This window comes from Lampetra fluviatilis, chromosome 7, assembly GCF_964198595.1.
Source record: "Lampetra fluviatilis chromosome 7, kcLamFluv1.1, whole genome shotgun sequence".
NCBI lineage: Eukaryota > Metazoa > Chordata > Hyperoartia > Petromyzontiformes > Petromyzontidae > Lampetra > Lampetra fluviatilis.
In genome coordinates this window covers 3,478,464-3,505,529 of record NC_136281.1, presented here as the reverse complement: position 1 = coordinate 3,505,529, position 27,066 = coordinate 3,478,464, and the positions used below count along the sequence as shown (strand labels likewise).

The window sequence follows — 27,066 nt, the reverse complement described above, 5'->3', positions numbered from 1 at the left end:
TTCTTATCTCGTGATAGCTGTGTTTCTCTTGGGTCCGATTTATTAGCTAGCGTCAGATGGGCTGCTTCACAGCCAAGCGCCCGGAAGTTCACTCTTGTCTTCCCCACCGTGCTTCTAGATATCAACGAGTGCCTGATCCAGGGCGCATGCCCCAATGCCGACTGCCTCAACACCCAAGGCAGCTACAGGTGCATCTGCAAGTCGGGCTTCACCCTGGATTCCACCACTAACCGCTGCATATGTGAGTCTGCGCTCGAGGTCACATGCTCGTTGAGGCTTCACGGGGAGGCACACGTGCCATCGTCCGAGTCGTCACACTATCTGAAATAATGTTCCAAACATCGTACAGTAAAAAAACTGAAACATTGGCATTTCATAGTTTGTGTATATTAAAATTTAATATTTTAACCTGATTCTCAAAATGAATTGCCCAGCAAATTGAACATGCTTTTACGGCACCTCATAATGTGAACATTAACGCAAATCTTTTTTTTCAAGAGACATCACTGTTATGATTGACATCGCCATTAATTGTCTACAACCGTAAATACATTTATGGAATTTTTGTATTCATTGTAAAGAATATGCTTTAAAAAACTGTGTTTCCTGTGAGACTGCATAGGTTTCGCTCATATTTCTGAGGGAGAGTTTGTTCGTGTAAGAACGGCAGTCCGATATTCAATTTCTTTATGGAAGTTGGATGCAACATGTGTGAATGCCGTTTGATTGACTTGGACTTTCAGACCGCTTGAAACACATCTCAATGTCTTTCTCATTGCATGAGCTCCTCTGACTTGGCTCTTTAAGCTGACTTGTAACATTGATGGCGTGTCGAGTATTTGGACGTATATCTCAGCCACAAACAGTGGGGCCAGTGTTTTGTATATTTAGGCTACAATTTGATCGAGTGCAGTCATAATTTCATCATTTAGCGTGGAAGATTTTTACTCCTAAATGTATTGGTGTGCTCCATCATGAAATGTTTGAAAATAATAATTATGCATAAGTGTGTTTTACTTACTCCAAAATAAACAAAAATGATTGATTTGTAGTTTTCCTTCAGGTTTACGGTGAATGGTTAATTCATTTCACCTTAAAATTTACAAACTAATAAACAATAACCTCGTGAAAAAAATAACTTTACTTAGTGTACTTGCATGCGTGTCAGTGTTGACATTCACACTGGTCGCGGTTTGAAAATAACTCACCGCTACATTATTTTTAGTCGTAATGGTAGTGACTTAAGTCATTGCCTGAAGTGGGAATATTGAGCCGCTAACAAGCTCGCAACCATTGTTAATAGTTCGTTTGTTTACAATGCGCCTTTTACAGAGAAACCATCAGCAAAGCGCACACCTCAAACATCACACAGGACAAGCAGCTGCTTTAACCATCACCATCAAATGGCCCTTGACGTGATGTGAAACTACGTGAAGAAAACCACGACAATAAACAGTGAATGACGCTGACATAATTGCGACAGGATTCCTTTGTCTTCAACACTTGCCGTTATCCAAAAACAACCTGAAGCACTCGAATTCATCTCTCCACGCTGCTCGTTTCGTGTAGCACATTTAGTAACTGGCCCTGCCACATCCATCACGGTGACATTTCACATTTACCCTGGTTTTTAATTACCGAGTGCTAACCCCACCACCCTTTCCTGTGCCCAGCCAACAAGGCGCTGGCGGAGGAGAAGGAGCTGTGTTTCCACATGGTGGTGGAGCACCGCTGCCAGCACCCCCTGCCTGTGCCCGTGTCGCGGCCCGTGTGCTGCTGCTCCGTGGGTGTGGCCTGGGGCTCCGACTGCCAGCGTTGTCCCGCCAAAAACTCAGGTGCGTGCGTGCGTGTGTGTGTGCGTGTGAGCACGCACACACACGCGCAAACATGCGCATGGAGCGTGCCACACACGGCTGCGAGTGCACGAGCAAGTGGGTGTCTTGATGCCTATTGAAAGACGGTTTCAGAAGGATTAAGTCTTATATCCTATGATAGGGGAAAAAAGTAAGTCTCAGTGTGTCAAAGACTGAGGGTGAATTTGTAAATGTTTGAATCTAAAATGTTCGCATTATAACACCTCAAATTAGGTTGACTAACAGTTTGAAAATATGAATCCGCTTCGCTCCACATGCAGAAACTAAATCATAAATAAAACAGGTTATGATAAGACGGGTGGAGTGTTAGTACAGTGGTCCACATGCTGCATTTCGTGCACACGCATCCGAGATCGATTTCAAACCACGGCTGGGACACTTAAACCTTTACGTTGACTTCCTCTGCCATGCTGCATGTACAGATGCTTACGTTGAGATCTGCCCGGCGGGGCCGGGGCTGGTCTACCACCGCAATCCCGACCCTGTCGTTATGGAAACCATCTGGCTGCACCCTCCACGGCCCGATGATACGGTTCCCAACGAGGCACCGCCACTGCCGGCACCGACCACCCGGCCCACGCCCGCCGCTCCACCTCTCACCGCACGTGAGACACCCCCCCCCCCCTCTGCCCCTTGCGAATGTTTCTATTACACAATACGGCTCGGCATTGTCATGCGTCGTAGGGTCCCTCCACATTTAGGTTCTTAACCTGGGGCGCACGGGACCCCCCCCTTGTGGGTGCGAGATGCCCTTTCTGGCGGTGCGAGACATGCCAATGTTTTTTGGAGATAAATCATCGAAACAAAAATTAATCATGAACACGTACGTACAACTACTTTGTTTCATCAAACCTGTGTATTTATTAACTTTAAACATGTTTTTACGATTGAGAACCAAAGGGGTGCAAGGCTGCAGCAAAGGTTAAGAACCTTCGAGTATTTGGCTGATATTTCCATATGATAAGCCACTTCGTTGAGTTGTCGTTTGGGGCCAGGTCGCTTCTGAAAAGGAGCTATAATAGTTTAGTTCAAGTTTAGTTAAATTCCGTAGAGCACACCGCAACGAGAATGCAGGTTATGATTTGTAAAACAGCAGGCTTCTGTGTTTTTGTCTTGCAGCTGTTCCACGTAGGGAAGCAATGGTAAGATTTTTTTAAGTATTTTATTTACATACAAACATTAAATGTGAGATGTTTGGATGTGAAGGTAATGTCGGAAAGTAAATATCCGACCAGATGCACATCACAGACTGATTTACATAGGGATTTGAATGTATTATCATTGCTTGCGCAAATCTTAATGCTAATATAACATGATTTTCATGTTACCTATAAATATGCGCGCCTTGAACATTTTCATGCAATAACAATTTTCCTTTGCTTTCAGACAACGCCACCCCAGCGTGAACCCACAATACAAATGAAAGGTTTGATATTTTTTGTTATTTTGCTCCTTGTAAGTTTACACATCATTGCAGGAATGCAATCTCATTGTGCGCTGTCATCCGGTCCATGTCGTCAAGCTATGAAATAGCCAGCGACGTACGGGTGCCGTCAGGCGCACGTCTGCTCGGCGAGTGCTGAGCGAAACGTGGTCACCAAATACTTTCCCCTCCAAAAGAATCTGCCTTTTTAGAGCCTTTCACACTCGCTGATCCAGGCAGGGCCTTCACGCTTTGCTGAACGTGTTATGGCTCAAACTGTGGCTTAGCGGGGAAGAAATATGCATCCTGCATCCGTCATGCAATCGTGCTGCACTGGAAATGTACCTTACCCAACAGTTTGCGATAACACTCGGCGGATAACTTTTTTTTGTGTGTAACTCTTGTGTAGCAATGAGAGAGAGATCTGTTAACAGGATGTCACGTGTATTTGTGTGCTTGGTTGTCATCAGCTTTTTAGAATCTAGAACTGGTCGTCTTTTTCCCAGAATCCCTTGAGGCAGCACTTTGATTTGTGTGTGTGTGTGCGTGCCCATCTCTTCAATCAGAGCGGCTTATTTCAACTGTGGCACCGAAGCAGGTGGACCCCGAGGTGACCACGAAGAAAAACGCACTAAGCATCATTACTCCCGAGGAGCCTGACACAGGTGGAAGAGGGAATGCGTGTGTCTGTGTGTCTGTGTATGTCTGTGTGTCTGCGTGCGTGTATGGGGGGAGCGGTAGTGTAGCGGTTAGCGCGCTGCACTACAAACTTGACAACCTGGGTTCGATTCCCGCTCACGGCCAACACCAGTAACGATAATTTGAACCGGTCTTGGGCCTCCCCTAGGTCAACTCAGCCTCAAATGAGTACCTGGTGCGATGTGTAAACGTCGCCACTAGGGAGACAAAGGCGGCCGGGCGTGGTGCTGGCCACCCACCCCCTTGTGTGCCGTGCCGGCCTTTATAGGTGCTCGCTAACAGCACTTGCCCCTACAGTCTGTTAAGGCTATACTGGGGGGATCTTTTGTGCATAGGGAGTGCTAGTGTAGTGGTTAGCGCTCTGTGTAACGAATTTGGACCTGCCCAAGTTCGATTCCTGCTCACATCCAAAACCTGTTGCGATTATCTGAACCGGTCTTGGGCCTCCCCTAGGTCGACACGGCCTCAAGTGAGTTACCTGTGGTGTGTAAACATCACCACGAGAGAGATGAAGGTGGCCGGGCGTGGTGTTGGCCACCCACCCCCTCATGCGCCGTTCTGGCCTTCATCGGTGCTCACTAGCAGGACTTGCTCCAGCAGTCTGTCAAGGCTATATGGGGGATCTTTGTTATTGTTTCGTGTGTGTGTGGATTGGTCATGCAGTGGTCCGCACATTTCACAATAAACCCGGCGACCCCAGTTAGATTCGCGCTCACGACCAATATCAGTGGCGAATATATAAATCGGTCCTGGGCTTCCCGTCGCTCGTCTCAGCCTTATATGAGTACATGGAGGATTGTGTAAACAGCACTGGGGAAACAAAGGTGGCCAAGCATGGTGTTGGCCATCTACCCCCTTGTGTGCCGGGCCAGCCTTCATAGGTGCTCACAAATAGCACTTGCCTCAACAGTTTGTGAATATACGGGGGTCTTTGTGTGTATGTGGATTCAGCATTAGCTTTATCCTACAATGTATAATATCTACAAAAAAACAGTATTTAGGATTTTAATTTACTTATATATTTTTGTATTTATGTAGTTTTTAGTTTAACATGGCGTTCTTCATGCAAATGACATCGCAAAATGGCTTAGGGAACCACAGACAAACGAGAAGGCAGCCAGGCATTGAGCCAACACCGAGAATTGCCCAATATCTGGAGTCCCCTATGTATGAATATTATACCAGTCTATTAAGTAAAATGGCTTTAAAAAAAGAAATGCGTACATTATGTCCTTATTCTCACTCGGCAAATTCGATGTAAAACGTGGCTCTACTCTCGTTATGTAAAATCACTCTCTTAGTTGCCATGCCGTAATTTTCATGCAAGTCTGTGAAATACCTTACAGCTAATGCCACCTGTTAGTTCAACTGCCAAATTTGATATCAAAGATTTGGACAATTGCCCTTATTCTTTTTCCATGGGTGTTGCTTAGAATACGATTGCGAGTTGCCACTGGTAAAACAAACAAAAAGCAAATTTGTCGTCGCCAAAAACACGTGCTAAATTTTCATACATCTATTATGACATTGTATCTCACACATGTGACGTTTACCCTAAGTCCTCGTGCAAACCACATCAGGCAGCATAATCAGAGTAATTTTAGGTTTCAATATGTAAGTTATCCGTGAAGTTGTTATTGTAGCTTGTCTCTACGCCCCTCCCGTAATTGTGCATTGTGTTGTGGTTGAGTTGTTCGTTTGTTGCGTGTGTGCATTCAAAAAAAAATATTTACAAATTACTTTCGTCATTGTTACTTCCTTCCTTATGGATCTGTTTACGCAGCTCTGAAGAGGTTTCTGGTTTTTGGGGCCATTTTTCTGTCGCTGCTACGACAGCTTCAGGGCAGCAACCATAAAACTATTTAAATGACTATCCGTAACCACCTGTGTGACCGGGTGTCACCATCATCACATAGTTTATGGCTGTGTTGTCAACCATTTTAAAGTGCGGTTGTCAAAGCAAAGTATGTTTGCTTATAATGTCACCGACGTTCTCAACACTTTTGCGATCAATTAGAATTCGTTTTTAAATGGCTGTGTTTAACGTTCTTGTGCATGATAAATCAATGTAATACTTTGTAATACTCTAATACTTTGTTTACCCTCCAAGGTTCTCCTCGTAAACCAGGCGATCTATCTCAATGGGTTCTGACTTGGTTGTAAATAAAAAACACGGCGCTGACTAACGATTTGTGTGGTGGCTGATTTGCTGCAGGCCCGAGGGAGTCGGATATCTGCTTGCTGCGTCCGAATATCTGCGGCCCCGGCCAGTGCTACAATCTGGATGTGGGCTACACCTGCACGTGCCATTTTGGCTACCAGTACAACGAGCAGCTGGGCCGCTGTGACGGTACGCAATCCTCTGCTCCACCAGTAGTCACTCTAACACATGTGATGTGGTCCTAGTTTGCTCAACATTATATTTTGCTTGACTTAAAGCTTTCGTGACTGCAGGAATTCAACGACGACGTTTCGATCGCAACACAAGCGGTCGTCTTCAGGAGCGGTCGTCTTCAGGAGTCTTCAGGAGACGGCCGCTTGTGTTTGCGATCGAAACGTCGTAGTTTTTCGTTATTTTCTTTGAACCTGTCTAAGCGACTTTACCGAAAGACCCAAAGAATATTATATTTTGCGTGCATTACTGTGTTTCAAATCTTTGTCGAGCGTGCTGCTTGAAGTGCAAATGAGTATTGAATGCAGGCTAAGTCTGTGGCTGTTGTGTCGGACCCTGTGTCTGGCCCATTACCTCTACCCCCTCCTCCCCCTCCACTGTAGATATTGACGAGTGCAGCACGGTGCCACGGCTCTGTGCCAACGGGCGGTGTGAGAACGTCATTGGCAGCTTCCGCTGTATCTGCAGACCCGGATTCATTTTTGATGACTCTGGAGCAGAGTGTCAAGGTAGTCTCATCTGTCGCTCAGAAGTACTTCGACCAGCACAGTCGTCATTTCAGCCTTCAGTCACGCCACTGCATGAACGTTCACCTGACCGGCACATTAATCAATTCTGCCTTCAGTTTATGCCACTGCACGAATGTTCACCTGCTTTGTCCACCTGTTTGCCCGGTTGCCCAGAAGTGGACGAGTGCATGTCTGACCCATGCCAAGGCAAGGGGCGCTGCATCAACATACCTGGCTCGTACGCCTGCCAATGCAACCATGGCTACATGCCCGTCCGACGGAACAATTTCAAGACCTGCCAGGGTATGCTCACTGTTTGAAACTTGCAGTGCCAAACCAAACAAAACAAAATCCCAACCTTTTGCATCTTAATGACATCCCTTAAAAAAAAAGATTTGCTTGAAATTCAAGAAAAATATGTTGTATTATTGGGTCTTTCGGTAAAGTCACGTAGATAGGTTCAAAGAAAATAGCAAAAATAGCAAGCAACTACGACGTTTCGATCGCAACACAAGCAATCGTCATCAGGAGATATTAAGTTATGTTTGTGTTTAGTTAGCTCGGTCCTTATTCAATATATTTTGAAAGTACTTGCATAAACGTGGTGAATAATTTGAGCGAATTCCATACTGTCATTTAATTCCATCAGACATCAACGAATGTCTAAAGGTGAACAAGTGCATTGGTGGCCGCTGCATCAACCTGCCCGGATCGTATCGCTGCGAGTTCTGCGACGCGGGACACGTGATGAACACGCGTGGCCAGTGCGAAGGTAAGGCTTCAGCCCCGACAGCCTGCCGTGTTGTGTCGAATGAAACAACTTGATAAGGGCCTGTGTGAAAACGGCATCGGAGCACCGCACCCGCACACATGTCAGCTGCGTCCAGTCACCCAAACCCTATGACCCTTGCACTGCCGCAGATGTGAACGAGTGCCGCAACCCCAACACCTGCCCCACTGCCAAGTGTGTGAACAAGCCGGGTTCCTACGAGTGCGTGCGCTGTCCCAGCGGCTTCGAGGGCCGCAATGGTCACTGCATCGGTACCTTCCGCACACTGTCCACGGCACCATTTACACTGCAACGGCCCTTCTTAACCACGCGGTAGTCCGCTGACATGCCCCTGCTCCTGTATGGTGCTGTGTTTCAGATGTCGACGAGTGTGCGGACGGGAACGTGTGCAGCAATGGGATTTGCGCCAACACGGAAGGCTCTTATTCCTGCACACCTTGTGGGACCGGCTTCCGCTTGACCTCCAATGGCAAGGCCTGTGAAGGTACGGGACTGGAGACCGGTGGGGGTTTATTTTCTCCGTAACACCACTTGACTATCTTCTCTACTTATACGTGCGAAAACAACTGCAGTTGGGATGACGGTAAGAGGCCGGGCATTCATGCAGCGTGTGGTGTGTGGTTTTTTTTTGCCTGCAGACATTGATGAGTGTCAGAATGGGATTGTGTGTGGAGGCGGAGATTGTGTGAACACTCGGGGCTCCTTCCTGTGCGAATGTCAGCCCGGCTACCATCTGTCCAGTGGCGGGGACCAGTGTGAAGGTATAAGCCGGTTGGAGTGTCGTGGGGTATGCACTTCTTTGACCGATGATATATTTTTAAAATGTTCCATTCCAGAGTTGTACTTGAAGTTGTTTTGGGTGGTGTTTGGACGCGAGATGTGGATGAGTGCAGGGCGGGAGCCTGCCAGGACGGCGAGTGCCGGAATTTGCCTGGCTCCTTTTCCTGCATTTGCCCTGCCGGCTACGAGCTAACAGCCAACCAGCGCTGCACCGGTAAAGCCACCTTACTCCTTTCATTTGCAAAGACAATTTCAAACTGGGAAATGTGTAGAAGTTATACAATGTGTACATGCAAAGATATTTTCATTCTAAAATGTTTTATTTTGATTGACCTTCATGTTTTTTAATTGCACAGGTGCACAAAGTGTACTCACCTTCATCTCCTTACACCTCCACAATGTTTTTGCCCCCTGGCAGATATTAACGAGTGCCTCTCAGAGTCTCTGTGCGAACCCCATGGGGACTGCCTCAACACCGATGGCTCCTTCTACTGTGTGTGCCATCATGGCTATAAATCCTCTGCCAACGGACGCTTCTGCAAAGGCATGTGGCAGTGGAACACCTGCAGCTCGGTTCACCTTCTGACCTAGAGTTCTGTAGACGAGGGCTTTCCATAAAAAAATTGCCGAGTACTGTACATATATTTAACCAAGGAAATGTTAAATGTGACAGTGGTAATGTTTTTTGTGGTCTGTGATTAAACACTGCTTTAACTCTTTAAGCAAAATGGGAGGTCTTTAAAAAGTATATTTTTCGTGTTGGTGGGGTAGGGCAGCCCTGACTCTCACCCGGTTTTGTACAGATGTGGATGAGTGCTCGGAGGGGCAGCAGTGCCCTGGCGGGCAGTGCGTGAACACGGAGGGCTCGTTTACGTGCGAATGTGAACTTGGCCTGCGCCTCAATCCAGGCACCCACACCTGCGTAGGTGAGGTCCTAGCACAGCCAACAACATCCTCCATCTGCAGTCTTCGCAGCACCGAGCCCTTGAATATAAACAGGGCAATTATTTTTCGTGATGTTATACAATTAAGCTGTCAAACACTTGTTATTGGAAATAAAATACAATTGATGTTTTGTTATATTTTCCTCTGTAAATTGTTGTGGACTTTCCTGAAATGCATCACTACCCTATTTAGAGCCCTTTATATAACAGCAATTTTCAGATGTGAACTTATATGCATGTAACAATTCTCCTCCATTGTGATTAAAAGAATACTTACAATTTGGAGTCACGATTCGAATCGAGGATCAATTCCTGTTCTTAACATCGTGGTGAATCTAGCGCCTCTCTTGTTTGCAGGGTTTACATGAATGAATACGCACAACGTACACAAATAGAAAATAATCAATTATCACCACGGATGATTCCATAGATGTATGGTGAGCGTAAGCATCGGGTTTTAATGCTATGCATTATTTTGTGCCTCGCAAATGTGTATCATATTCTGGTAATCAGTGACTAAGCTTTCTGCTGATCTCATTTCCCCCCTGCAGACATTGATGAGTGTGCGGAGTTTGGCAGCAACCGCTGTGGCTCCTGGCGCTGTGAGAACACGCACGGCTCGTACCGCTGCGTGCAAGCCTGCGACCGGGGCTACAGGCTCTCCTCCACAGCCGAGTGCCAAGGTGGGTCCACCACACACGTGTGTGTTGCAGGGCCAATACAACACAAAGCACGCGCGCACATTATTAATGGACCGCGATTGTAGCTCTTTGGCCTATTTCAGAAAAAAAAATTTGCTGTGATTGTTCCCACCTGCTGACGGACGCTTGGGTTGCATCTGAAAGTATTGATTTATTTTTATATTTTACTTTATTTTCTTTACCTACGTGACTTTACCGAAAGAACCAAGAGTATGATGTACGGAGTGCCTACCTTTGACGAGCCCCTTGCCTCTGTCACTGCTAATTAAGGGGCACATTTAAACTGCACATGGTTAATTCACACTCGCACTGCATGCCACACTACCCTCCTGGCCCACGTTGGTGTATGCATATGGACGTTTTATAACTTGAACTCTTTGCTGACAAGGTCAAATGGTTTTGTGTTCTTTCATCGTTGTTCTTCACTGGGCATTCTGATAAACGATAAAATACCACTGATGATGCTCAATTGTCTACAGTTAGCTTTGCATTTAATGATAGGTGTAAAGAACGTTTTATTGTGTAACAATTGCATCGATCACACAAAAAATATATGTAGACCATTCAATAACCAAATTGTATCTAATAGATCATTACATTGCCTAACCCAAATGTCAATTATGCATCTTAATGTTGGGTGTGAGTACCTGCGTGTTAAGTCAGATTAAATGTAGGATATATTTAGCAATCGATGCCATTTTTATGAAATGTACTATATTAGTGACGTCAACAAAGCTGTGAGATTATGGTGAATGTAATTTTACATCTGAATTCCTGTTCTTACCCTTGACAGCACACTGCAGGTTCATGTCACTGTGCAGGTTACAGAAAGCTTAAAACACAGTGCAGTGTTTGCCTGTCTCACAACGCGATGTTGGCAGCTCCATATAGGATGCAACATAGGCCCACCGCATGCAGGCACATGATAAAAATGAAAGCCGGACAGCTTTGAGGTCTGGTGGGTCTGGAAAATTATCTCAGAGCCAGATATGCAATATTTCCCTTTTTCTCGAAGCAGTCCAGAGTGAAGCTGTGATGCTACTTAAGAGAGGGTATGGTAAAGTGAAGTTACCAAATGAGAGCTCCTGAATCATGCGTTATAGCCGCAGTGGAAGAGTTGGCGTGTTTATGGCTCTAAAATAGAGCACTTTTATGTGCGCGTTCTCTGGCTGGAACGGATGCATTACATCAAATCCAGATTTATTACAACAATACTTTCTACTTACACAGCTGTACTGTGTTACTTATGACAATGCTACGGCTCACCACCATCACCAGAGAGTAACCCTTGCACTCGTGTTACTGTGCCACAGAAGGGACCGCCAAGCATCACAATAAGAGCTAATTTTATTTCCTTTCGTTTGTTGTGCAGACATTGACGAGTGCCTGGACGACACAGTGTGTGGCCGTAACGGATTCTGCGAGAACACAGAAGGCTCATTTAGATGCCTCTGTGACCAGGGCTACCATGACCTTCAGGATGGCCAGGAATGTATAGGTATGCGTGTTACCAATTAGCATTCGTTAGGTGTTGGCGCAGCCCATTGCACGTGCTCTTCGTCCAGCGCGATCGACCACAGCTGACCATGCTGTGACGTGCCTCTCCCTCCCCCTTGCCCCTCCAGATGTGAACGAGTGCGAGATGTTTAGCAGTGTGTGCGGCGACGATGCCCTCTGTGAGAACGTGGAAGGTTCCTTCCTGTGCATTTGTCAGCAACATCACAAGGAGTTTGACACCATGTCTGGAAAGTGTGTTGATCGCCATTCAAGTATGTCCCACTGCTCTCTCTCTCTCTCTTGGCCTAAATATGAATGCGTTTTTTGCACGTGTCAGTTATTGTGCAAATGTCGGTATTTTCTGTACCACATTCACCTCATCCTATTTTAATGCACATTATTACTCTTTATTTGTTTCCAGTAATCAACTAAAATGTGGTTAAGCTGATTAAAACATTGTCTCGTAAAAGGTTTGGCAGAGATCATCGTGCTCAAGGAAGATGAAACTCAAAAAGCGAATGTCTCTTGTCTAGTAGCTATACAAACTAGACCCTGTGTCCTAGGTTGTGTGGCGTGAGTTTGAAGCTTTGGTGATGAGAACAAAATATATAATGCGACTCTAAGAGGGGCAGGCCCTCTAGTGATATCACCACAGTGTAAAAGCTGTACCTTTTAATAAATCATTGAAGTGAGTTCACCAGAGTGCTAATGCAGCACGTATTAAAGTTCCATTAGAGTTAAACTCATATCAGCCAGCCTGAGACACATAGGCCATCTATTAGTCCATGTTACCTATTATTTTGGCTTGCATTTGCTTGAAAAGATTCCTGCTCCACTTGCCATCAGGCAAGCTGTGCATGTAGAGAGTGATGTCTAACTCCGGTTTGTGGCTTCCCAGTTGTGGACTCTCGGGCGCCGGGCGTGGAGACCAAGGAATGCTACGTCAACCTCAACGATGCCAACTTTTGTGACAACGTTCTGGCCGTCAATCTGACGCGGCACGAGTGCTGCTGTACCCTTGGCGCGGGCTGGGGTGACAACTGTGAGATCTACCCGTGCCCCGTCCTTGGCTCAGGTAAAAGCCGGACAAGGCTGTGGCCGATGTTTTTAATTCGAAACTTCAAACCTTAACATGAGTGCTCTGATTTGTGTCTTGGCTGAAAGGTATTTTTCACTGAGCTTTGGGGGAAAGTGGCATTGCCCTTATTTGCAGATATATATTTTATATATATAAATAAAATCGGTGGGAAAGTGGTTTCTGCCATGCATGATCAGGCCAATTCTGTTCATTTTTTTACGATTTAGCATATGTGTATGTTTATTTAAATCTGAAAGTATTCTGAAAAGGTTTAGTACTAAATTCGTGTATCTGTTTGTTTTGTTCAGTGGAGTTCAAGACCCTTTGTCCTCATGGAAAAGGATTCATTCCAAATGAAGATATAGTGTATGACACCATCCCCCAAGATTTCAAAGGTTTGAAATTTCGAGGAGTGACACGACATAAACTAACAAAACACTGAGGGTAAGGGCATGTTGGCCTGTAGGCTTCTAAGGATTCATTGGCTGAAAACCCTGCTTTGGCTCCACAGATGCAGATGAATGCATCCTGTTCGGCCAGGAGATTTGCAAAGGTGGCACCTGCCACAACACGGAGCATGGTTACGAGTGCTTCTGCAAGTCGGGCTTCTACTACGACCGGCAGAAACTGGAGTGTCTCGGTGATGGATGCACTGGCCATGCTCACCCTCCTCAACAACAACAAAAAAACACTCCCCACATACACGAACATGATTTACAATTAGCTGCCAAAGCCTGACCATAAAGGCAGTGTCTTCCGCATGAGCAGCGCGTGCGTTGCATTCTCGTGTACAATTGAGTGTGCCGTTGTGTTTTTATGTCTTTTGCTGTGCATAGCAGTGGCCTTTGATGTAACACGCGATGCTTACTGCGTGTGTGTGGTCAACGGTGGCTTGTGTGGCGGGTGCATTGTATAGACGTGGACGAGTGCACGGACGAGTGGAGCTGCGAGGGAGGGGGCTGCGTGAACACGGAGGGCTCCTTCGACTGCTTCTGCCGCCCGCCCCTCATCCTGGACTCCAATGGCAAGCGCTGTGTCAACAGCTCCGGCCTCCTGGGTATGCATGACTCTCCAACACATCTCCCATTATGTCTTATTAAAGTAAAATATTTCCTTTTTATTGATATTACTTATTTGTATTAATATGCAGCATCCCAACTGTAATTCGTTTTTTGTTGGATTGGGCCTCTTTAATCACAGCTCTTTAGCAAATTGGACCCTGTGAATCGCAGACATGTTTTCTGCCACAATAGGATGATACTTGGATTCGTTCAAACATCTAATTTATCATACTTTACATAATCATGAAATGTGGCCGAGGGTGTTACAGAGCAGTTACTGCTGTACACACACACACATGCGGTGTGTTCAGTCACAATCGTGTCGTTTCCTACTTGAGAGACTGTCGTGGGACAGTAACGGAGGGCTTCTTTCGGTGTGCGTCATTATGCTTCACGTTGCCTCTAATGGGCAACTTACCAGCATTTAAAATGGGAACGCATGTAAATTGCTCCCTCATGTTGTAAACCATTTGAATAAACACATCCGCTCAGATTGCCTCCCAGCTTCGAGCCACATGGTGTGAACGTAAAGCTAACCAATATTACTCTTTGGTTCTTTAGGTAAAGTCACGTAGGTAGAAAAATAAAATAATAATAAAAAAAAATTTTTTAATGAAATCAAAGAAAAAAATATTATTTTGTATTTTATTTTTCTACATACGTGACTTTACCGAAAGAACCAAAGAGTATGGATTCCTGCAGTCACGAAAGGTTCAAATCAAGATAGAACTATCCAATATTCCCTGCCCACCACTATGCAGGCAGTCAAAAAACAGCCATGCAGTTTTGTGTGAATACAATTAGCACAACTTAAAAGGCCCGATGCGTCATTGCTCCCACAGATTGAACAGCTCCTCCTGCTCCGTCACCAAAGTGGGCGCTAGCGGTGTGGGTCACTCGGGCTCACAAAATATCTTACGTTTTCTGCCACACGGTCTGGCAAATTCACCAATCCTGTGTGTGTAGTCCGTTCTTGTCAGCGTCATCTTAGTTCATATGAAATTAAAGCACTTCTACTGAAATTGTATATCGTGTGTGCTACAATTGTTAGTTTTCTGAGAATTAAATATTTTATTGAATTCTGTCTGCAATTTATATGAAGTAAACATCATTTGATGCCTTGACTGGCTATGGAGTATGCCGGGTCAGCCTCATTACACAGATTGTTATTGTGTTAACACCCCGTGCAACCCTGAAACACAATCCTAGCACAGTGCCTAATGACGGTGGTTATGGCTTCGTACGTTTCATACCGACGGTGTTGTTATCACCGGATAATTTTAGAAAGCAGCTCGGACCACCGCACTGTGGATGAATATGTAGAACGTCCCAGGTATCCAGTTCATGTGTCCATACTGAAGCTCATTCGAACTATTCAGGACGTGCCCTTGCCTCTCCGCTAAAGCTACCACATGGGACTGAATGGATTGTTTGATATTTATAGCTAAAAATAAATGCAACTCTAAAATGCTTAATGCGCAAAACATGCAGCTTATTCTACTGTAGGATCAGCAAACAAATCTTAGCTGCCTTTGCTGCTTGTTACAAGCATTTATTATTTTTCTCAGCATAGCCTTCTAATACCATCTCTAATACAAGTATAAGGTTTAACCAGCACAGACCTTTCCAGCACCTTCGATGAACACGGTTGGCTACGCACGGTACGAAAGAAGTTCATCATGCATAACAAGGCCGTAATCCCAGACCACCTTTTCTTACAAAAACGTGTGGTAAGCTAAAATGTGATTTATTGCTATTTTAGGGGTTTATAGTGAGATGTGAACAGCAAGTCACCACACTTCGATTTAAAGCTTTCGTGACTGCAGGGATTCATCTTCTTGGTTCTTTCGGTAAAGTCACGTAGAAGGGAAGTAATAAAATAATTAAAATAAAACAATAAAATAATTCTCACTACGTTTCGGCCACAACGCAAGCAGCCCTCCTCAGGTGAAGACCAGGTCTGTCGGGGAGACAGCGTCTTCAGACGGCTGCTTGCGTTGTGGCCGAAACGTCGTGAGAATTATTTAATTATGTTTTATTTTTATTATTTTATTACTTCCCTTCTACGTGACTTTACCGAAAGAACCAAGAAGAAGTCACCACACCTTTAATGAAAGAAAGCTACAGAGAGGTTTTGAAGCGTCAGGTTTTGCTCTGTGTCCAAATAATATCATAGAATTTATTTTAGCGCGTGATTTATGGAGCACCTAAAAGGCCTGTCTGTTCATAAAGCATTCCTGAAAGTCTCTACTTAGGGCTTGTGTTCTCACTGTAAGTGCATGAGAATGTGTGCTGGACTGCATTCCCGTTGTGTGGGGGTGGTGGTGGGGCGCGCTCGATGTTGTCGTGCATGCGAAACTGCTTTTGAAGTGGAGTAGATGAAAAATGTAAACTTAGACGTGTTCACAAAAAATCATATCGGGCAGAGCGGGCGCAGGAGCTGGAGGTCTGCAGATGGTTGGCTGCGTGTGGTTTCTCAGTCCACAGCTTTGTACATGGAATGGTTCATTGGTGTTTCATCATCGGTGCCCTTTCGCGTGAGAAGCTGTGAACAGAGCACACCAAGGTCCCGACTATTCCTGCCTCAAGACGCCTGCTCCTGTCGGCATCCAAATCGCAACCGCTTTGGATACTTAGATTAATGGGGAGGCTGTGAAATTTAAACTTCGAGCTACTAAATGGGGGCTTTTATAGGAGATGGCTGCAACGTTTGCGATACACTCAACTCTCATTGGCTGATCGCCAAAGCAGCACAGATGTGGAATTCCACATACAGTACGAGGCTGAGCCAGACACATCCTGTTTTAATTTTAGCCACTAATGGCGTAAACGGGAAAAGTAATAGATCAGGTGGACACTCGAGTACTTAACAAGCTGCCATATTTTTCAGGGAAGCGATATCTCTTCGTTTAAATTTCAGACTACCTTTATGGCCATGAATCTAAGCGATACGTATATCGAGCAAGGTCTCGCTCAGCGGGTGGCCTTTTGCCATTGCATTCATACCAGTTATGGCATTAGCGGCTTTAATCAAGCACATATATAGTATGATACACTGTGTGTATCATTTAGCTCGTTGAGCACCGTATAGTGGAGGGTTTTTTGAAAACTCTGAGATAAAACCTGATCCCCTGCGCCTGCTCCCAGTCAGCCCTGCAGCTCCGCCCAGCCCGTGGCCGGTAGCCAAGGCAAACGAGAGGGCATGAAAGGGGCTCCAAGTGGCCTGGGGCAGGCTCATGATGCCACGGGACGCACAAGCACGTTGCCTCGGCCAGGGCAAACACAAATATAACCTTCGTAGGGCTCACAAAGGAGCGCAAATTAAGACTAACCTGAATAATGAACTTCAGTGTAAGGCAGCTCACTGTCTTGCGTCAAGCATTGGGAGGCCAAAGAGTTATTTAAAACATAAGTGCCCTTCTGCAAACCAATGGCTGTGTAATAAACACACTTTTTGAGTTTACGTTTAGTTGATTTGCATGGATAATTGCGTTTAGTCAATTGCCCGGCTATTTTACAGGGGAGGCCCGTGGTGTGTGAGCCCAGCAACAACAAAAGCAGAAGACAAAAACATAATCAATGTTGAAGAGAACAGGAACAAGTTCCTTAAGGAATAGCACTGATGTCAGTTGTAGCTGAGAGTGGTTCTTGGTTCAATGGGTCATAGTGCAGTGTGTTCACTATATCTTCCTATTTCAAAACTAAGTTATTTTTAATTCATGGTTATGAATATATGATATTGATATATTGTATTATGTTTGTGTGCCAGCGGGCACGTGGTACGTGTAGTTGTAATGACTCGCAGTGGGGCCACATTTTTGCCATGTACAGCAATTTTTTCTGAACAAAAAAAATTTGTCATTGGAAGAACACAACTAGAGCACGAGAAAGAAACATGGACAAAGTACACGGAGCAAAAGCTGAACGTGTGCAAATGAGCATGGAGTGATCAATGTGGGGATTTACAGAGAGAGAGAAACAGGGATGCATGGTTGAGAGAACAAATCCAACTTACACGCATTATATTGATTAATGGGAAGTCAGTGGGTTTGGCCAGGACACATCACTTGAAGGGATGATTGCATATGGACAAGCCTGCTTATGGAATTGCAGCAAAAGGAGAGATCACAACCAAGAGAACATCCACTGTAGGGATGGAGTGATGAGGGCAGCTCATGTGCAAGAGTGAGATTTATTGTAGCATCTGAGGACCGGATAAGGGCCCACTGAGCTGTGTGGCTCTTTTTCAGAAGTGACATGGTCACAAATAATAACTCAATGAAGTGGCTAATCATGTGGAAATGTATAGTAAGCACGTACTGTAAACGTATGCTTGTAAATGTGGAGGGAAAAAGTGGAGGAGCCGGATAAATGTCCATGCAACCACAGGGAGAGAGACACGCAAACTCCAAATATACAACAGGCGTCAGGCTTAGAATCGAACCCACGACCTCCTGCATACCAGGCGAGGTAGTTAACCTCTCGCCACCGTGGCGCCCCAATTGTGTGTTTTGTTGCCTTGTGCAGGTACATGTATATGTATTAATGTTTGTATGTGGATTTGATCTTTGTGCTGTATGCCCAGGTGGTGGTTGTAGAAGGTTGTTTTTGCTTGATATAGAGTCCAGGTTCTTTTAGGGAATTGGCAAGTTGGCCACCCCATAATAATAAGTAAAACATTTTTATCGGGTCATTGATGCAAACCGCGTCTCACGGGAAGGAAGAGATGCCCTATTTCTTGCCTCCTGAGTGGGTATTAAGAGTACATTGAACCCATATGTCCTCAATTTAGCTGTTAATAAGAGTGGCCAATTGCCAGATAGCCAGCAGCTCTGTGCTGAAGAGCGGCACATGGAACCACACAAACACATACAAGCAATGGTGCACTGTGAACTCAGTGGCCGTTTAATCAAACCAAGCCGCGTGTCACAGAACCTCGCCCATGTGGTGGTGTTGCTGCTGCACGATACGTTGTTGGCAGCACTGTGCCGTGCCACCCTTTGACCTGTCCCGGTGATGCAAATGCACACAGCGCACGAGTTCTACATGTGCCCTACTAAACGGTGTTTCAAGAGTTAATGCAACGTATAGTATATTACAGTGAAATTAGGGTCGTGAAAGTATATTGCATTATGCATATGCAGAATTATGAATACTCTTAGAATGTTCAACGTTATATTTTTTCCCTGAACTGGTTTTTTTAGTTGTTAAAATGCATTTTGCTAAACTTGAGTTCCCATTCCTTTTACTCTTGTCAAGTTCATCAAATATCCTTCCCTTAAAAGTAAATAGCACAAATTTCGTTGAAACGAAACTGTGTAGGGTTACACACATCTATTAACCGTGCGACTTGCGAGGGATGAGAGATTGCGAACCAAGACACTGACGGAGTGGCCAGGTGGCTCGTTGCAGGCAGGGTCTTATGTGTGCGTTTGGCTCTGCAGAGCGACATGAAGAGGAGGACGCCGAGATGCTGATGAGCATGTGCTGGCGGGCGATGGGCAATGACTTCATGTGCAGCCAGCTCATCCTGGGCAAAGAGACGACCTACACCGAGTGCTGCTGTCAGTACGGGGAGGCATGGGGCCCGGACTGTGCGCTCTGTCCAGAACGCAACACTGGTATGCACACCACCCTGGATGCGGCAAGGTCTACCGCTCTACCCAATACCCAATTTGAGCCACGTCGTACTGTGTGGTTTGTACCTGTGTTCAGGGTAGTAATTAAATAAAAGAATCCGTCCACATTGTGGGAGCTTTGTCAGAAACATCTGGCTACTCGGACACATCATTAACATTCTACACACCTGGCTGATGAGATTCCATGCAGTCAAATCGGATCCATGGTTTGCCTTGTTTGGGAAAAACAATGACGTAGGATATGTATATGCGAAAAGCGGTTGGTCGATTAATCAAGCGTCATTTCACATTGGAGGTAAAACAAATACTTTACCTGTTTATGTCATTAACAAGTATCTGTTGAGACAACCTCTTATTAACCTACGGTCATGGTGCCCATTCAAAAGTTCCTTTTGTTGTGCTTGTAAAAGTTGGTTTATCCTTTTTGGCAGCTGCAAAGGGAGTAGTCCTGTGGTTGTGTCTTGTCGCCTCCTGCTGTCCGCTTGCGGAATTGTGCTTTTCTGTCATCGAGTAATACTATACATATGGTAACATCCTACTCGTCTAAACAAATTATATATTTTTTTCCACAGTTTGTTTGTCAGCAGATGTCATGTCCTGACAGACGGGATTCTCAGATGGCCCTGTTTGAATACAACCCCAAAATTGTTTGGAGCCCAACGCTTGACTTGGCAATGAAAACAGTTGCTCATCACTGGCCTGTATTTTTAGAGGACGCTCGGAATAACTGGCCCATGAGGGTGATTGAAGAATATTTTTGGTGGGAGGAAGTTGGCTGCTTGTTTTGCGGGGACACGTGACCAGGTCATCAAATTCAAGTCACTTGGCAATTTTGGCCACTTCTGCTGCCCAAGTGGTAAAATTCTTACTGGGCCCTTTGAGAGTTTGACCTCTGCATTTCTCCCTCGTCATTAGTTAAGTCCTCGAGTGTGTGAATACTTTTAGTACAGGCTGTCACGTACTTTATTACCTTGTTTTGTTTTTATTTTGTTTCGAGAGTAAACGAATATTGTGTTTTTGTGTCTGCTAAAATCGTAACGTGGGCCTCTCTTTGCCTTACTGTAGTTCGATATGTGATCGTGGTTTGAAACCAAACATATGCAATCATTTACAGTCGTTTGCCCGATACAGTATGAATGTTTACAGGACTGGTCACATCTCTGTTTTGTTGCTTAAGTAGGAGGATTGAATTTCAATATTGCACGCCCTTTGAAGTGGATTGTCCATGAATAATGCATTTGGCTGTAAGGGGGAAAAAAATTGTGCATCTTGCTGTCATGTTCAACTCACAGCTCAGCAGCTGTTCTGGCAGGTTTTAATAAAAATAAGAGTTATTTAAGCACATTTCAACATCCTGCCTGTCATTCAATGTCATAATGAGAATGTTTATGTCTTCTGCTTGATCTGCGAGGCAAACTGGCTCAAACCACAACCGACATAATTTGGAATGGCTTTGATACGCCTTACATAATGCTGTGATGTGTGAAATGAAACACTCGATTCAAGAGATTGATTTAGCCTGTGTGTGATATAGGACCGTGTTAACAGTGTTGGTTCTGTTTTGGTTTAGCTGGACTATGCTCAAAACTTTTGATCATGCTCATGGTAACACAGGTTGCAGGAATTTCTGAATGAATGCATGAGTTTTTATTATTGTATTATGCCTCTCAAATGTTCACCTGTGCAAAAATGAGTCAAGGGCTACTATTGGAATTGCTTTACCCTAAAAAGACAGTCAAAGTACGTGCACCTTTAAAATGCCTAAAACACACAGCAAAGTGACCTCACAAGTGGGATGTTGTGCAGTAAAGCGCTTCTTCCCACGATGACAAGGGTCAGGGTTGCACACAGAGAACCCCAGCCATGCACGCAGACAGTGACTCACTCCTCCCACACAGCTCCGCTCCTTAACTGCCTGGGGGGGGTGGGCGGTGGCGCCCAGCCCGAGCTTGCGTTCCCATGCAGCAAGCGCGCATATACTCTCCTCGCTAATGACCTCTAATCTTTTGTGAAGTTCAGCAGCGGTTTAAATCGCAGGATGTCTAGACAATTTCTTGTTTTAATAGCTACAGTGAGCTCTATATATAAAACATTAATGCTGGATGGTTCTTTACGTAAAGTATTAGCATGATTAAGATGCTAATCGGCTGCTATCTTGAAGTTAATTAAGAAACAGTAATCATGTCATGAGAGAATGATACCTAATTTGAGAGCGTTTAACATTCGAAACAGTCCAAGCATAATAACCGCATGCTGTATAAAGTATTGCAGGCTTGGCAGTGCATAACCCGTGCACAGTGTAGTCACAAGTAATGAGTTGTCATCAAGACTTATGCCAGTCATCCAATTGGAATAAACTACGTTGTGTCAATGTCACTGCCCAGTCTTTAATGCTAATAACCAATTGGCATTTCAGCATGTCCATGCAGGCCGATTTTGTTCCCAGACCCTAACATGGGGCCTTGGCCAATAGCCCTCTGCAAAGCATGCCATGCTTCCCGGCTATTCATTTGCTTGCAACAGCAAAGTTTGATGGCCCGTCCTCCGAGCATTTTTCATGACTTGCAGTAAGTGATCATTTCAGCGTGTCTCTGAAAAAGCCGCAGACCACATCAGCAGGACCCAAGCTGGAAGTCGCCCATGTTTTTGACCAAAGCTTTAGGGGAACGGCTTTCATCTTGAACTAATGGCTTCACATGCTTAAGATTGAGGCTTTGATCTTGGATGGAATTTACATAAACTTTTTCAGCTGCAGTCTGTCAAGGAAGCAAGATAAACCTGTGGCACAAGACATTTCTGGTAAAGCATTAAGTTAAAAATATTCATGTTTTTGTAAAAAAGACAATGTTTTGCACCACCCCTCCACAGCTCTGGCCACCAACTGGAACACATGGATTTAATACAAATTGCAAACAAACTTTGATTTTTTTTGCAAATCGTTTTATCGTATTGTTTTGTGTCTTCCTTTCCCCCCCACTTTAGAGCATTTTGCACAACTGTGCAACATCCCGCGAGGTGGAGACCCGGACATGCGGCGAGTGTCTGGGCTGGGACGCGGCGGCTCGGACTCGTGGATCGCCCGCCAAGATGACAGGGGGGGACTGGTGTCTGGCCACAGGTACCCAGCCCGCCGTGGGGGCCCACAACCCCAGGAGTTGCTGGCCGGGTCCCTGCCGCTGTTCGTGCCTGTGGAGAGGGACGAGAGTGAGTGATGTCAGCATGCACTTTGTAAAACACACGGAGCAAATAATATGATCCCGTTTAGCCGGCTGCCTGGATATTTTACAAGGGAGATCCGTGGTGTTTTGGGCACAGCAGCAGCGACAAAAACTAAAGACAAAAACGTCTATTGCAGAGAACGATTACAGGTTTCTTCAGGAATATTGCACAACTAACAAACAACAAAAACCAGTGCAATTATAATGAGAGTTATCGATGAGAGAACATGTGCAAGTAAGCTCTGTATTTTAGACGAATAGGGACATAAAGAGCAGGCGTGAAGGGAAAATGGGACTGGGCAAATACCAATTGCCTCTATAAACTATTGACAATCCCACACTATATTTCAGAATGAGTATACATTTGCCTAGAATCCTTCACTGTCTCAGCGGTTTCTGATGTGGTGTTTTTTCTGTTTCATACCTTTAACCAAAAATGCTGAATTGAATCTATCCAACTTCATTTTATTAAACATAAATCACAGTGCCACATAATATTCCTTATTTATACATACAGTAAATATTTTACATGGAAAATATCCTGTTGTCTGGGAGGCACAAGAAGACTCTTGCTTTGTTGCTTTTTCTTCAGGACTGTTTGACAGCTTCGAGGGCCTGCAGGCACAGGAGTGTGGCATCCTGAACGGATGTGAAAACGGACGATGCGTTCGTGTCCCCGAGGGGTACACGTGTGACTGTTACGACGGGTACCAGCTCGACCTTTCCCGCATGGTGTGCACCGGTACGGCCAAACCGCATGCCCACACGTGACGACATGAGGTCCCAAGCAGCACCCATTGTCACGAGCGTCTTTTTCTCACGCAGCATTGCAGAAGCACTTTCGAGTGAATGTCGCATCATTGGCGAGATGCTTTACTCCAGGATGTGAATGAAACTTAACGGGTCGTATACAATAACACATTTCTCTGAAAATGCACTTGTATTATTTATCTCAGTTTATTCACAGTAAATAACCGTCAACTCTCAGGTGTGTCTTGCGATAGTATTTAATAACGTTGTCATGATGCCATTTGTAGATGTGAACGAGTGCGAGGAGCTCAACGAACGCATGTCACTCTGCCGCAATGCCAAGTGCATGAACACGCAGGGCTCCTACAGATGCGTGTGCCTGCCCGGCTTTGTGCCTTCGCAGCATCCCAATTTCTGTGTCAAGATTCAAAATGAGCGCGAAAACAGACACAAACGAAAATCAAACCACAATTAAAACTGCAAGAGCCAGATCACTTCGCATTGCAACGACTCCGACTCACCTGGGTGAAGGATTGCACAATCCGGGCCAGCAGATCTCTGTCGCTCTCCAGCTGTCGGATGTCACGATTCAACACAGGTTTCGAGTCAAGCTGCCCTTGGAGGAAAGTACTTTTCTTCAATATTGTCGACGTAGAATGATATGGCAGCTGACATAGGTGAGCAAGTCTCAGTATGTTCCGAAGTGGCTAGTAGTAAATATATTGGGAATGAAACCGATTAAAAGCCCACTATTTGTGTAGCTAATGTTGAGATGGTGTGTCCTCAGAGGGGATGTCGGTCAAGAAACAACAAATGCAGATGCATATGTTGCTTTTTGAAGCCTTAAACAGTGACCAGAACGTCACCTACATTTCAAACGTCGACTGAAAAATCTTCAGCAGTTATGTATTGTTTTGAAATCTATTGCTAGTTACTGTATTTCATGCAGACTAATATATTATTTAGTTAGATTTTTTAAAGTACTGCATAGCAAAATACTTGTGTACCATTTTAATGAAATGTCTATTTTTTGTTATACGTCTTCCTAATAATTTTAATTAGTTCTGCAGGACTGAAACTTACTGTAAATGATAAACAAAACGTGTTTGTGTTGCAAGGTAATCCACGGTTTAGATTTTTCTATTGCAATTATGCACACACAGAATAGTCATGTTGTCATCTCTGCCCTGTGGAGCAGAAATGCTAATGTTGTATGACCCATTTATTTTTTCTTCACATGGGCAAAATAAAAACTAAGACATTTTTTTTTCATAGACAGCTGGTTTGGCTGTTGCGTTATATAAAATTAGAATGTTTGCTATGTGTAAGTTAATTATTGCCTATTCAAGTGCTGTATTCAAGCCTTTTCCAAAGAATTAAAAGAGCATTAGCTTTGGGTTTGTTTAAATGTGTTTTTTGCTTCTCATGAGTGCCGGAGGTTTGCCATTTTAATTACTCTTTGGTAACAATGAGAGCTTGCTTCCCAGGGGAATTCACCAAAGAAGTGAAAGCTCACACCACTACCACCACTCGAGGACGCGGCTTCACCCCAAAGGAGCAGCGAGGAATGGCACGAGCATTCTGTCAAATACCGCAGTGGCATTAAAATAATCGACAGAAATAACGAGACATAATTCAAAGCGTACAACGATGTGTGTTCACTGGGTAGGGGTTATCACGATGCTTTTAAATGGTATACAGTATTGTAATTCTTAACATAATTGCACTTATTCTGTTATAACGAGTGCGTAGCGCTACGGATGCAGAAGGCAACCAATGGGATCGTGTAATCGCAGTGTAATACATTTTGACTGCTCTACACTAACTTTTAAATGAAGCATGTTTTCGCCAAAATTATGCATTGTTAATGGTCAGGAGTTAACGGTTGTAACCCACCGGTGGCCAACAGTACCTCCGATTAGCACGGTTGGCGACGTACGGTGCGAAAGAAGTTCAACTTGCATACAACGCAACACTGTTAGTAATGTAGTTATTTTTGTATTTGAGAGGGTGTCACGTGAGTGTCAATGCTCATTTTCATTGGGATGTGTGGCCAATCCCTTAATGAATATAGTATTTATACAGATGCAGGCACACTGTGTATGAATAGAAATGGCAGTGTAAACGTATAACAATCACCAGTTAAAAGTAGAATAACTTAATTTACATGAATAAAAATTTCGTATTATTTCCTGTGTCATGCATGTGTTTATTGTGGGGGGTGGGGGGGGGGGACTAATCTTTGCGTCAATATTTTGCTGGTTTAAGTAGGGATAAGTGATTCTAGATCTGAAGCTTTCGTGACTGCAAGGATTCATACTCTTTTTTTTATTTTCGGTAAAGTCACGTAGGTATAAAATAAAATAAATGAAAACAACTAAGTTAAATCACGTTTCGGGCGCAACACAAGCGTCCTTCTTCAGGTGGGGACAACGTAGTCAAAGCACAATCGCTTAAGTGTGTCTAAGAGATGGCTGTGACGAGGAATGATATAGCTGCGGGGGATGGAGGGGGGGGGCATGGTGAGTGTGTGGGCGGGCTGTGGACTGGGAGGCAATGATGTGAGGAACGGGGAGGGCGTTGGGAGGCAACGCATGGAGCTCAAACTGAAGCTTTGTGATGCAGGGGGCAGAAGTAGATAAGAAAGCTAAGATTAAGCAGCTTTTGTTATGCTGCCGGGGGGCAAATTAGAAATGCACAAGATGAACACTAACTTGTGGTAATGGTGATGGTAGTGTGTGATGCTGGGGGTAACAGACTGGGAATAAGGATATGATTATGAAAATAAATCTAAACTGCCTGTCTAGCAGTAATCTGCATGGCAGCTAAAGTTTAACTTGGTTAATTACATCCTATTCTTAGGTTTTTTCGGTAAAGTCACGTAGGTAAAACATCAAAATTAATGAAAATAAAATAAAACAAAAATCGCGACGTTTCGGAGGCAACACAAGTCTCCGGCATCAGGTGGGACCGTCACAGCCGAATTAGCTGCATCAAGTGAGGCAATGATTCAAGATGTAATCCCTTATAAGCAAGTTGAAGGGGGGGAGGAGAGGGGGGGGGCTCATCAGAATGTGGTAGCCAATGAATGGAACGTATCGGGAGGGAGGGGGGCGGGGCTCAAAGACAGCACGGAGTGCTAAGTACAAAGCATCGGGAGGGGGGGGGGCGGGGCCAAAAAAAAAAATGGACGACGGCTTGGACGCGGTTGCTGCTGCACACGCCAACACAATGGACAGAGAGGGGGAGGGGAGGCCTGATACACATGATAGACAAAAGAACGAAAATGCCCATGTTTATACCAATGCTGGCTGAACAATGAAGAGAGTACTGTTAAAAAATAACTGGGGATATTAACACTTGGTAAAGTAAAGTAAAATAGTGCCTGTCAGATAAGATGGTCCAAAAAAGTGTAATTAAGTCTTTTTTGCGTGGTTGATAACATCTTTCCAATGATTACTAAGTTTGTACCCATCATCACGGTTGAAATTATGTCTGTGTTTGTATATTTGTATGGCTTCGTGTACAAACCTTTGATGGTAGCCGGGAGGTTTGCAGAGAACCTTGGTCTCGGAAAAGACAATTTCATGAGAGCCCACCGAGTTGTAGCAATGATCGGCAACGGCAGAAGAATCAGTTCTGCCGTGTTTCAGATCTGACTTGTGCTCGCGGACACGATCAGAAACATGACGTTTCGTTTCTCCAATGTAG

At 44.7% G+C, this 27,066-nt stretch overlaps 1 protein-coding gene across 1 annotated transcript in view; it reads left to right on the top strand.

The window, feature by feature from the left end:
• LTBP1 (latent transforming growth factor beta binding protein 1) overlaps window positions 1–24,751 on the top strand; it is a 57,074-nt gene extending 32,323 nt beyond the window's left edge. Inside the window, exons 10-36 of the mRNA XM_078858187.1 lie at window positions 119–241; window positions 1,674–1,835; window positions 2,297–2,479; window positions 2,994–3,016; window positions 3,261–3,300; window positions 3,864–3,962; window positions 6,212–6,346; window positions 6,772–6,897; window positions 7,072–7,200; window positions 7,547–7,669; window positions 7,819–7,938; window positions 8,046–8,171; window positions 8,326–8,448; window positions 8,565–8,681; window positions 8,886–9,011; window positions 9,271–9,393; window positions 9,963–10,094; window positions 11,485–11,610; window positions 11,738–11,881; window positions 12,508–12,684; window positions 12,996–13,082; window positions 13,199–13,327; window positions 13,604–13,744; window positions 19,193–19,369; window positions 22,370–22,591; window positions 23,198–23,347; window positions 23,643–24,751. Of these exons, the coding sequence (XP_078714313.1) occupies window positions 119–241; window positions 1,674–1,835; window positions 2,297–2,479; window positions 2,994–3,016; window positions 3,261–3,300; window positions 3,864–3,962; window positions 6,212–6,346; window positions 6,772–6,897; window positions 7,072–7,200; window positions 7,547–7,669; window positions 7,819–7,938; window positions 8,046–8,171; window positions 8,326–8,448; window positions 8,565–8,681; window positions 8,886–9,011; window positions 9,271–9,393; window positions 9,963–10,094; window positions 11,485–11,610; window positions 11,738–11,881; window positions 12,508–12,684; window positions 12,996–13,082; window positions 13,199–13,327; window positions 13,604–13,744; window positions 19,193–19,369; window positions 22,370–22,591; window positions 23,198–23,347; window positions 23,643–23,830 (3,551 nt within the window). The 3' untranslated portion in view covers window positions 23,831–24,751. The remainder of the gene's footprint in view (window positions 1–118; window positions 242–1,673; window positions 1,836–2,296; window positions 2,480–2,993; window positions 3,017–3,260; window positions 3,301–3,863; window positions 3,963–6,211; window positions 6,347–6,771; window positions 6,898–7,071; window positions 7,201–7,546; window positions 7,670–7,818; window positions 7,939–8,045; window positions 8,172–8,325; window positions 8,449–8,564; window positions 8,682–8,885; window positions 9,012–9,270; window positions 9,394–9,962; window positions 10,095–11,484; window positions 11,611–11,737; window positions 11,882–12,507; window positions 12,685–12,995; window positions 13,083–13,198; window positions 13,328–13,603; window positions 13,745–19,192; window positions 19,370–22,369; window positions 22,592–23,197; window positions 23,348–23,642) is intronic.
• Window positions 24,752–27,066: the final 2,315 nt, after the last annotated feature.